Source organism: Dermacentor variabilis, chromosome 1, assembly GCF_050947875.1.
Source record: "Dermacentor variabilis isolate Ectoservices chromosome 1, ASM5094787v1, whole genome shotgun sequence".
Lineage (NCBI taxonomy): Eukaryota > Metazoa > Arthropoda > Arachnida > Ixodida > Ixodidae > Dermacentor > Dermacentor variabilis.
In genome coordinates this window covers 160308033-160320626 of record NC_134568.1, presented here as the reverse complement: position 1 = coordinate 160320626, position 12594 = coordinate 160308033, and the positions used below count along the sequence as shown (strand labels likewise).

At 40.5% G+C, this 12594-nt stretch overlaps 1 protein-coding gene across 4 annotated transcripts in view; it reads left to right on the top strand.

Annotated features, from left to right (window-relative positions):
• The window catches only part of Piezo (piezo type mechanosensitive ion channel component), a 242465-nt gene extending 229916 nt beyond the window's left edge, over window positions 1-12549 (top strand). For all 4 annotated transcript variants that reach the window (XM_075698593.1, XM_075698600.1, XM_075698578.1 and 1 more), the window contains 5 exons: window positions 237-284; window positions 417-748; window positions 2875-3280; window positions 8311-8915; window positions 11385-12549. In XM_075698593.1, coding sequence (XP_075554708.1) covers window positions 237-284; window positions 417-748; window positions 2875-3280; window positions 8311-8915; window positions 11385-11649 — 1656 coding nt within the window. In that variant the 3' untranslated portion in view covers window positions 11650-12549. The remainder of the gene's footprint in view (window positions 1-236; window positions 285-416; window positions 749-2874; window positions 3281-8310; window positions 8916-11384) is intronic.
• Window positions 12550-12594: the final 45 nt, after the last annotated feature.

Below are 12594 nucleotides of genomic sequence, written 5' to 3'. Positions count from 1 at the left end.
TTGGTGTTCAAAGTTTAATCCTCAAAATTGTACTTCTTAATGATTATGATCAATGAGCCTTCAAATTTTTTGGCATATGATTTGAAGCTTTTCAGGTGTTAAGTGCCTGTAATTAATTTAAGTTTATTTACATGTGGCCTCAAGCAGCATTTCACTTTCTTGCTCTTTTTATTTTGTGTGATAGGCTATGGTTAAAGATATGAATGGCTGCTTTAATGACAGTGTTATTATTGCAGACTGGAGGATCCGAAGATGGCGTTGCCTCATATTTTCAGAAAAATGAGGTAAGTCTGGGGTTTAATTTAAGAAACTTGTAACCATATGGCAGTAGAATGTCAAAATAAATTTACCTTTGCCACTAATAACGAACGACTTTTTCTCAATTTCATTAAAACCAGCATGTGTACTCTTTGCAGGTTCCTGTGCCTTTCCTTATCATGCTGTTGGCCCAGTTTGCTCTAATTGTGATCGATCGGGCACTCTATCTACGCAAGTACATCCTGGGCAAGCTTATCTTCCAGGTGTTCATAGTATTTGTCATCCACATCTGGATGTTTTTTGTGCTGCCAGGCATTTCTCAGCGATCCTTCGTGGAAGAAAAGAACTTGCCACCAAAACTGTGGTATTTCATCAAGTGCATTTACCTGATCCTCTCTGCATATCAAATACGGTCTGGCTATCCAACACGGATCCTGGGCAACTTCTTCTGCAAGAAGTACAACTATATTAATTATTTCCTTTTTAAAGGGTATGTGTCATTCATACTCAATTTAACTCTCTCAGTACTAAATCCTTGCAAGAAATTCGAAAATTATCTAGAATTATTTGTTCATGTGTATTCTGTGTGCACTTTAAGTATAGGGTAATAAATTGGTGAGCATTTTCCCACTTGATTGCTTTCCTAAACCAATGTTATTAGTTGCATAAAATCACTGTGAGCTTCAGTGCACAATCACTTTCCATTATGTTCCTGAGCACACACTGTTGACTAGATCTGAATGTTCCTTAAAAGAAAGTATGCAAAAGAAAGAATGCTTTTGGATTGCTTATATATTTGTAATTCTCTTTGGATATGTTTTATCTTTGTTCACACTAGTGTTGGGTTTATAGCGTTACCATGAACTCTTGCATTCCATATGTGTTTCATTACAACTCACCTCAAGTTCCGCTGTCAATGTTATAATTCTCTGAAGCTGCTCTTTTACCCGCCATGGTTGCTCAGTGGCTATGGTGTTGGGCTGCTGAGCACGAGGTCGCGGGATCGAATCCCGGCCACGGCGGCCGCATTTCAATGGGGGCGAAATGCGAAAACACCCGTGTGCTTAGATTTAGGTGCATGTTAAAGAACCCCAGGTGGTCAAAATTTCCGGAGTCCTCCACTACGGCGTGCCTCATAATCAGAAAGTGGTTTTGGCACGTAAAACCCCAAATATTATTATTAAGCTGCTCTTTTGTACTTGCTTCTCATAACATTGAGAAATTACAGTACTCACCAAAGGGCTCCCATAATTTAAATGTTAGTAAAGAGCGAATAAAGAAAAAAAATCTTCAGATTATTTCCATACATAAGCTCCACCCCTAACTTTAAAAAGTAAAAGGTATTTTCTTCCTATGAAAGGAGAAATGAACCCAAATTGGCTTTGTCAGTCTGTAGCCATAGCTGTACGTCAGTGCATGGTTTACTTTGTGGTGTTTGTAGGTGTTTACATGACTAATAATAATGACATACACTTCAGCCTTCTCAAGACATATGTTAAACTTAAACTAAATAATCGCATTTGACCAACATGCCGACACTTGTGGGTTGTCTTATCTTGTGAATTTAAATTCACAAAAATGTCTCTAGCACACAAAAAGCTTAAATTTTGACCTGGGTAATAGCCACTCTGATTGCATGATATGGATGTTCAAAAAAAGAAACAGAGAGAGGGCATGACTATAACGCAAGTCTGCAGAATGCATGTATGTACAGGCAGGCAAGAATAAAACGCAGACAATACGAAAATATAAAGTGCCTCTTGCATGTAGTTACTTGAAATTGTGATTTAACATCATGGTAGAACCAGCCACTAAACATGCTGTAGGTCCAAAACATGGAATCTGTAACTTATAAACGCTAGTGCTGTGAACACAGGTAAAAGCGGAAAAGCAAGTGCAAGGTTTTTGTTGCTGTTTTGTGTTTTATTCCATTCTGCCTGTACACGTTGGTGCATGTGAATGCCAACGTGTTTGGTACCCATACGCAAAAATGTATATCAACAGTCTGCACAAAGAATTCAAATAAAAGTAGTCAGATTGGTTTATAACATGTCAGGTTTTGTGAAAATTTTTCTAAAAATGTTGAAAAGATTTGTATTGAAAATGTCCTAGTATAAAGATGATTGTATTTCGAATGAAAGGGAAGAATATTTATGTAAACATGGGAGTTCAAGCTTCAGGTGCAAGAAAAAGTTCACTGCTTTCTTTATAGTCTGAAATGTTGAAATATCATTTTTTTATGCTAAGAGTTATTATTTGAAAGAGCCACACTACCATCAGTGGCATGAACATCCTTCGTTGCAGCTTTGAGTGATTTGTACAGGCTCATATTTAAATAGATGTGCTTGTACTGAACTTTACGTATGAAGGTACTCATAAGTTGTGTGATTAAATTTTCTTCCACTATTCTTTAGGTCCTTATATGTATACATTTTTTTTTAAGTTGATCAGCTGTATCAGCACGCATTCCTCTCACCTCACCATCATTTTTTAAAAGTGCCGAGCACATGTTGAAGTGTCCTTTTGAATGTGATGTATCACTCTTGCTTTGTTTGCCAAAAAGCAGTTTCCAGTGTTGTTAAGTGAGCATCCATTTGCTCTCTTTGTTCCCTGCAGCTACATGTTAATTCCATTCTTATATGAGCTGCGTTCGCTCATGGACTGGATTTGGACAGACACAAGCATGAATTTGACCAACTGGCTTAAAATGGAAGACATATTTGCCAACGTGTTCTTGCTCAAGTGTCAGCGACGAGCTGAGGAAGAGTACCCAACTCCTAGGGGCTCACGACGTTCGTCACTTACCAAGTACGGCTTGGGTGGCGTCATGCTGTTTGCCATCATTTTGGTCATCTGGTTCCCACTGCTGCTCTTCTCGTTGGGCAACACAGTTGGCCAGACCCTTCTCCCACATGACTGTACTGTGGAGCTGAGCCTTGGTGGCTATGAGCCCATCTTCAAGATCAGTGCACAGCAGGGAAACCTACGACAGCTGCCCTATGATAGCTGGGTCCGTCTGCAGGTCAGTGCTACACCCCTATGTTTTTTACATGTGTATAGAATATGGTCATTTCAGGTACAGTGTTAGTCGAAAAATGAACCTAGTATTTTCAGTGGCCTCAAGAGTGAAAGCCCAACAAATTCAGAGAATACAAGAGCAACTATGTTGGAAAATTGAGCCTGCTTGCAGTTAATTACTTTGTGGGTATTCAATTTTATCAAAGTATCAATTTGATCGAAAATTAGTGACAACAAAGTTATCATTTGACATATAGTGCCACCCACATGTAGCTTTATGTTGCACCAGAATATTTTAGTTGTTCTTTTCTGGTTTGATATTGAAAAGAATCAAAGATGATGTCCATGAGGGTGGACACCAGGGTCTAAGGAGGATAAACCATAAAAGGCAACATAAGACATAGATTTCCCTGTTCAAGTAAATCTGAAGTGCAAAAATTTTCACACTGGGCCACCACTCCTAAGTTATGTGAACTTATGCCTTAGCAAGAAAAAAGTGACTGATGGAAGAAAAACCTTGAGTTAAGCCTTTGAATATTTTATAAGGGTGGACCCTGTTCGTGATTGTAATGCTAGCTTTTCTGCTAGGTAGCTTGCCCAACTAATGGCAGCATAGTCACTTTTAAGAACAATGTGTACTAGCACAGTTTGCTTTATTATGACATGGAAAATGTATACGTGGCTCTCGTGATGAAACCATGTGCAAGAGATAAAACACAGCATGTGCATCTAGCATTTTGTCTGCATTTGAGTGGTTACCGGTGCAGTCATTGGTTGGGCAAATGTGCAGTGCAGAGAAGTGCACTTGCAAATTAGAAGGGTTCATTGATGAATATAACAAAAAACAAATATAAACACATCAAGTAACTCATATATGAACTTCTATAAAGCATACTATCATGATAGAGCGCTTAAAGCAGACAAATTTAACATTAAAATATAGCGTATATGAAATTTTAGTTACATGGCTCTTGTAGAAGTACAATTCAGGAGATATAGATACATTCTTCTACTCAGCCTGTTTTCTTTCCATTCTCAAGAGCCCAGAACCAAGGCAATGTGTGTGTCTGTACACGTGCACGTGTGTTTGCATACATTGGTGTGTGCAGGGGAGAGGGGATTATTACACAACATACAATAATGCATGACTATGGAAAAATCGTAAAGGATATGTAGAAAACATCTAGTTGCAACATCGGGGTAACAAGGTATCAATTCTAGAACACAGTGAGGATATTAGAGAATGCAATAAAGCATATAAAAGAACAGATAACCCAAAAATATTTGGCAAAACTATGGTACTATGAGCAAGTCATCAGCTGAAGTATTACAAAAGTGCGAAAGAAATAATTTAAAATAATGGGATTCATGAACACATGAAATATGCTGATTTTAGTATACAGTATAACAATAAATAATCGGCTAGGTTAAAAAAAAGGGAAGAAACTATACTGAAAGTTGACACTGAGACTGGACACAACTGACAGAGTAAAGATATGAAGCTGTTTATAAAAAGGTCTTTGATGTAGGGTGATTAGAGTGGAGTGGAAATTTGTCCAGTTTGGATGCTCCAGCAGATGTAGCTTAAACCAGTTTGCCTTCCTGCACTATCAAACTTTCTCTTTAAAAATTTTGTGACTTTCATAAGCTTAAAGGGCTGAAGTAAAAATCTGCCACTTGCTGCAGTAGCCCGGTGGCTGTGGCATTGCACTGCTGAGCTCAAGGTTACAGATTCGATCCTGGCCACAGCAGTCACATTCCTATGGGGATGAAATGCAAATACGCTCACGTACCGCGCATTGGGTGCACGTTAAAGAACCCCAGGTGGTCAAAATGTATCCGGAGCCCCCGCTACGGTGTGCCTCATGATCATATGATTTTGGCTTGTGAAATCCCATAATTATGTTTATTTATCCGTTTCTAAAAGTCACTACAATTGAACTATTTTCAGGTAAAACACACTTATTTCAAATTTGGCGAGTGGTTGCCTGGCCTAGTGAGGATATTTCTCCATTTCAAACGTAGCTGAACAAGAGAAACTAGACTTTGGCTCAAGCAAAAGCTTCTTAAATGAACCTGTGTTATGTTTCATAATGGTCTGGTTTTATAACGTAGATGTGTGGTTAATATTTTTTGTTCCCATAAAAGCGTTGTTGCCTGATTTCTTTCATTTTTATCATAATGCCAGGAATTGGCACCCAGAGCTACAGCTTGAAACTTGTCTCCCATTGTTTAACTTTCTTACATTATATGTATCTTTGATGGGCATCAATGCCTACTAAGTGTGAAGTACTGGCCCACAGTATTTTGTTATATATGTTTGTGTTTAGGTTGGCACAGGCAACCTTTATTCTGAAGTCAGACAAGCAACCAAATACAGCTTGTTGAAGTGTTTTTATGTAATGCTGGTTCATGAAATGTTCTCCGTTTCAAAAATAACTTTGAATATACGGGATGATAATTTTTAAGTTTTACGGAATTTTTAAAAATCGCCTGTGACAGGTAGCACAGTTCTTGTCCTTGAGCTGTATTCGTTGAAGAAGCCAACCTTACTAGCATGAAAAATCAGAACACATATTCAACAAAGTAAAAAACATTAACTAGGTAACTTCATAATTAGTTGCGTTATGGCACATATTGAATTTCCAGGATTATACCAGTTTCAAGATATGTCCCAAAGTGCAGGACGAAATACATGGGCATTCCAGTTACTTTTGTGCTTCAATGCATACAGGAGCATTTTGTTAAGTGGAACAACAGTGCATTTTTATGGCGAGTTTGATGGGGCATATCTCCAAACTGGTGTCATTCTAGAAATTCATTCCGTGTGGATACGCCTTGCAAGCTCACCGGCTACAATTAGTAAATTGCTATATTTCTCGTAAAGTAACTAAGAATTAGTGAATTTATGTTAATTAGTTGAATATGTTTCGATTTCTCATGAAAGTATTTTCCACCTCTCTGAATAATCCAGCTCAAGGACTAGAATTGTTATCTGGAACAGGCGGTATTTAAAAATTCTGTAAAACTTAAAAGTGATTGCCCCATATCTATATATATATGTGATGGTGAAAGAGAAAAGAAAATCTGAACCATGTGACAACCTTCAACAAACAGAACCGAAATGGTAACTGTGTAATTGGCAACTACAGCATCATCTCATCGTCATCAGCCTATTTTCTTTATGTCCCCTGCAGGATGAAGGCCTCTCCCAATTACCTCTGTCTTGAGCTAGCTGATTCCAACTTGTACCTGCAACTTTTCTAATTTCATCACCCCACCTAATTTTCTACCGTCCTCGACTGTGGTTCCCTTCCCTTGGCACCCATTGTGTAACTCTAATGGTCCACAGGTTATCTGCTATAATTAGTAGCTATATATAGTGACAAAAACACTATATTTTACTGGTAGTGACATTTATGAAAAGAACTACAGATGCCATCACTATAAACAATCAATGAAACCTGCAAAAGTCTGGCTACACTGTGAGCAAACCATGCTGGCTTTTAGCTGCTAAATGGTTATAGTACACACAGAATGTTGATTTCTGCTAAATCTGTGGTCCAACAAGTGACTGATGGCTCAAGGACAACCTCAAGGAAACTAGGCTGTGGAAGGATGAAACAGCAGATTACAACTCCCCATTTCGTAATTTTCCACCCACTTGCACTGAGAGAAGTAGGATATTGGCAACCCTTGTTACTGGACTTTTATAGCCTGTTGTCATCTGCCCAGTTTTCAAGCAGCATGGCCTTCTCTCTCTCTCTTGTGTCACTGGCTCCCCTTTAACCTCCATGCCAGCACATATTCACTGATTTTCTGGTCCTCCCTGGGTGAGTGTTTAAAAAACTGCATGGCAAAAGGACCTGTTGGATTATTTGAGAGCTTGAATATTGTAACTGGTCGAACATTTGCAAGAGGATTCATACTGTTCTCAGTAGAGCTTAACTTGAAAGCTGATTGCCTTTGTTTTTTATTTCATCTGCATGTTTTATGTGTATTTAAAAATTCCTTGTGCTGTCTTTAACATTTAGCCATCTCCCTATAGTATGGGCTCTGTCAAATACAATACACGCATTTCATGCTATGCCAAGCCCCATAAATCTGTGAAATGGGATAGCTAGAACTGTGTGCTGCCAGCGCACAGGAACCGTCAGCAGTCCCTATTGATATGTCTAATCATAAGTGCCAGCATGATCACTATGCCATAATAATGAGTGATATGCACTGCTCAATAATGCCTTGTGGGCAGTGGCGTAGCTAGGTCCTCTGGCACCCGGGGCCCATAGGTCTTCTGTCACCCCCCCCCCCCGTGTGTAGTCGAGGAACGCGCGGATATCAACAAGTTCCGGGTGTCTTCAGACGTATATGACCCCCCCCCCCCGCTGGCCCCTTGCACCCGGGGCCCACGGCCCCCCGGCCCCCCCTGTTGCTACGCCACTGCTTGTGGGCCCCTGGTGAAATGCACATTGGCTGCTGATGTGCTTGTGTATATGTGTGAGATGCGCAAAGCTTTTGTTGAAACTAAAGCAGCAATGCAAAATTACTTTGTTAAACTGAGAAAAAAGAGTCATGATTTGAAATGAGAGAGAAATAGAAAATATTTTGTTAAATTATAATTTTTTTTAAATTGAGCTTGAGTTTTGTATCACTAATTGTGTGCTCATAATTTACTCTATAGCTATAAAAGCCACCCACCGTGGTTGCTTAGTGGCTTTGGTGTTGAGCTGCTAAGCACTAGGTCACGGGATCAAATCTCGGCCATGGTGGCTGCATTTCAGTGGGTGCGAAATCTGAAAACACCCGTGTACTTAGATTTAGGTGCACATTAACTCCAGGTAGTCAAAATTTCCAGAGTCACCCACTATGGCGTGCCTCATAAACAGATGGTGGTTTTGGCATGTAAAAACCACATAATCTAATCTAAGCTGTAAAAGCTGTAAAAAACGGGCATCTGCTTTGACATGATTACATTTAGGCAGATTGAAATCATCTTCAAAGCTATCATTCTGATGGATGTGTTGTTCAATCCAGGCGGAGTACAAGTCCAGTGCAGCAGCCCAAGCATTTCTGGCCAATTATGATGCAGCTGATGTCGCTGTGGTGACCTTGAATGGCAACTCAACTGCCATATGGACAGTGAGTCCCCCGAGCCAGGAGGCCCTTATTGCAGAGTTGCACCGCTCGGCTGTGCCCCTTCGCCTCAGCTGGGCCTTCTCTCGATTAGTGGATAACACCAACGCAGAGAAAGTTGTCGGCAATGAGCGCACAGTGCAACTTTCTGATGAAAGTGTGCGGCAGAGTTTGGCGAGGATGCTTAATGGAAACCAAACTAATGTTACGGTACCTCCCATCTTACCACGCTTCCTCCTGGTACCACGCAAGGGCAAGTCCGACGTTATTCGTGCACTAGACACACCTGGCATGGGACCATACCGCAACTTGACTCTTCGACTGCGAACAGGAGCCTTCAACAACTTGAGTGCTCGCAGCGAATGGTGGGAAGTACAAGAGCACTGCACAGATTCGTATCCGTACCCGTTCCTGCGTGACGATCAAGGCTCATGCACTGACTTAAGTCTAGTTGTCTTCAATGACAAAGTCTTCCCTCAAGCCCTCTCACAACTAACAGGATATGGGTAAGCTTTTATTCCTGAAACGTCTTCTAATTGAGAACAGCTTCGTCTGCTATTTTTCTACAGTAGTACATTGCAGAGAAGTTGTTTGTAAAACCTTTCAACCTGTATTAACCTAACCCTTTGTCTGCATTCCACATAAGAAATAACATAAGGCTCCAAAAGATTACACTGGGCAATCTGCAAGGTATTAGCAAAATCCTGTCACATGGTGCTTGTGAATGTTAATGTCCATGCTATGTGTGCACCACATGTGATGTTATGAACAAAGCAGCTAGTTGTGATTGCAGCTTTTGTTACAATTCTTAAATTCTGTGACATACCATACTCAGTTGTTGTCATGGGAGGAATATAGTTACACCTTAATGTAATGGAGTCAGTAAAATCAGCGATTTGCTTTGTTATATTGAAAATTTTTTATATCGAAATTCGATCTTTTATGTAAGTAAGTACAGTCGCTGATGCATTTTTCTTACATGAAAGGGGCCGCAAAGTTTTCCGAATTATTGGGCACACTGAAAAAGAAAATTCCAACAAGAAAGATAAAATTATTTTGTTAAATTTGAGAGTTGGCAACGAAAAATATGGTTTCATGCTGCGTCAACAATATTTTCACATAGACATTATGAAGCGAAGCCAGCCACGCTTTAGCATTTATGCCACCCCCATGTCTGATAGTGTCGCCTGCAGTGGAATGACGCTATCATGAAAAGCATAGCCAGTAGAGAGTGAATAGTTTGTCTGCCTCTCGCTTCAATGCATCTCCGAAACTTGAGATTACGTAACCGCCAGCACTAAACGCGTAGGAAGACAGCGCGTGATGCCACGACATCTCAGCTTGCCCAGTCTTTGCACAGGTAGCAAATTGCCTCTAAAACAGGTCGCACAGGCTGCAAATGCACTCAGCTACGCCAACAGCCCTGCACAACCAGGGACACACTAGAAAAGAAGGCATGCGCCAACCTGCCCCCATCGGCCTTGGCACACACTTGATCACATTACCAGGAGCTTCCTCCCCCTTTCCACTCGTGCCACCATCCCTCTTGGCTTGCACGCTTTCACTCACACCTAAAGCATACAGTTTGCAGGGAATGATAGGACCTTATCGCACTTGGACATGACACTGCTACACTTGGGCGGTCATTGTCGGCCGCACTTCAGGCAATTTGAGAGGTGCATTTGTAAGCCGCCTCACGCAATTCAAACATTTGTTAATCTGCGTCCGCAAAAATTTCCATTTGTTGTCTCTGTATTCCTTCACGGCAACAGGGAAATTTCATTAAATTGAAACTGTGCATAAACGCGTATCATTATATTGAAGTTCAAAATACATGGTGTTCTGAGGACAAGAAGTTACAAAAAGTTAAATACTTTGTTATATCGAGGTTTAGCCTTAGTTCCTGCTGGTAGGAAGGTCAAAATTGATATGTCTGAGGTAAAATTTGTGGAATATTAATTCACCTGACGCATGCTATTGCTTATGTTGTACACTACTATGCTCCTAAAGAGGCTGTGAACCACTTTTTATTGAAGTGTAGAAAAGTATTCGAAGTGAAAATAGCCTATTTCAGAAATTCTTTGCCGCAAGAAGTACTTCAACGCATTCAGAAGAAGCGGACTTATTGGCAATCAAACGCTCCCTTCGCGGTGCTTCTGCTCCTTCTACAATGCCTTGCACCGCGAAAGCTACGGAGGAGCAGGGCATGACCACAATGCTCTGCCTACTGAATGTCACCGTGGCAGGCAGTTCAAGTTTGACTTTGGATGCTAATGCAGACACCACTACTTCCAATTTTGGTGCTTATGACACACTAAACTTAAGCCAAACGTGGTTGTCCTCAGCAAGCTACAGTGCGCTTAGCCAGTGGACTCGTGGCGGCCACGGTATCTACACCACGTAACATATGGAAATCTGCTTTATTAAGAAATAAAGTGTCCAGAAGAGAATGAGGAGCAGGCTTCCGTTGAAAAGAAAGCGTTTGGAGAAAGGTGACTTCGCACTCCTCTTGCAAGCTCCACGCACCGTGTGCAACAGCAGAACTTGGCGGAGATGTTCACAGCAGCGTATTCTTCCCATGGACATTATTTCACCTAGTCTAAGGGGTAGTTCAGGGCATCTTTAAGGAATAGTGCATTATTTAGCAGAATGGAAAAAGAAAATTTAACAATTTAATGGTCTGCACTTTGCTCATCATAAAGTCTGGAGCCAATCCTCGTACCCCATTTGGAGTGTCTATTACACCCTGTCATTGTTTGTGAATCGCACGTATTATTGTGCAACACTGTTTAATTGTATTATGGAGTAACTACTTAACTGCATGTACAAGTCTGAAGACTATGTCTATCCTAATGTTCCATTCATTGGCTGTCTCTGCAAAGGAACATTCCAGATATAGAAGAGTGCTATGCATTTGCCCCTTGAGTATACTTGTTGCCTTGCTTTGTAATAACCTTTCAACTGTAACATTGCAGAATTGCAGGGCTGTACACCACCTTCGTGCTCGTCGTTTCCCGTTTGATTCGTGGTTTCATGGCTGGCAGCTCGTTCACCATCATGTTTGACGACATGCCTAATGTGGATCGTGTGCTCCAGCTTTGCCTCGACATCTACCTTGTGCGGGAGAGCCGTGAATTAAGCCTTGAAGAAGACCTGTTTGCCAAACTGATATTCTTGTATCGTTCCCCAGAGACTTTAATCAAATGGACACGTGCTGCAGACCAGCAACCACTGGCCTAATTGCATCAATCTCGACGGATTCTGTTGCAGTTTACTGATTATGTTGTGACATTTTGATATTTCCATTGTTTTTATCTTCACTGCATTGAAGACTGAGAGACTGTGGCAGCCAACTTATTGCACCAAGGGTGCTCACGCCCACCCACCCATCTACTTTTAAAAATGTGCCTGCCTTACATTATGGGCGTTGCAATACTTACCAAGACATTGTTGGAACCAGAAGAAATCTTAGACTATGCAAGATATTATATAGTATAATAACAAGCAGCATTGTATAATAACAAGCAGCATTTCTCTTTTGTACAACATACAACAAGCCTTGTTATTTTTGGCGAGTGCCATAATTTAGGGCACTTGTTCTGGTCTTTCAGATTGTGGTGGTGTGCAATGCTTTGTATCATTTGTAATATATTTTTGTACGGTGATGCATAGAAACATCAGAAGGTTCATTGTGCTCGGATATCTAGTCTTGTATGCGCATGCCTGATGTGAGATACTGTTTTATTGAACTAGATAGGCCAACAAAACTGGCATATGGAGGGTTTGTTCCTGATGATAATGCAACCCGAATGTAAGGACTGTAATATTCTTATACTGAAAGATGAAACTTCAGTGTAAAGCTTCTGAGCATTTTTACTGTTCGAATTGTTTTATTAAATGTATCATAAGTTCCTGCATCAAGATGAATTGGGGGGGCCTGTTGTTTGAAGTTGAGTTTTTTCATTTGTGATACAGCAGAAAGCTGCTTATGAGTCAATTTTAGCGGCATGTAATTGAAATCTTGTCTGATTACATGTAGTTGTACTTTTTGCATGGGAGTGGTATTTAAATTAATGGCTCTGGAGCTGTAACACCTTTTATTTAAAAAATAAAAATTCACTATGAACGTTCACACTTCCATCCCTTGCTGTGAAAGAATGAACTTCCTTTGCACACACATTGCTG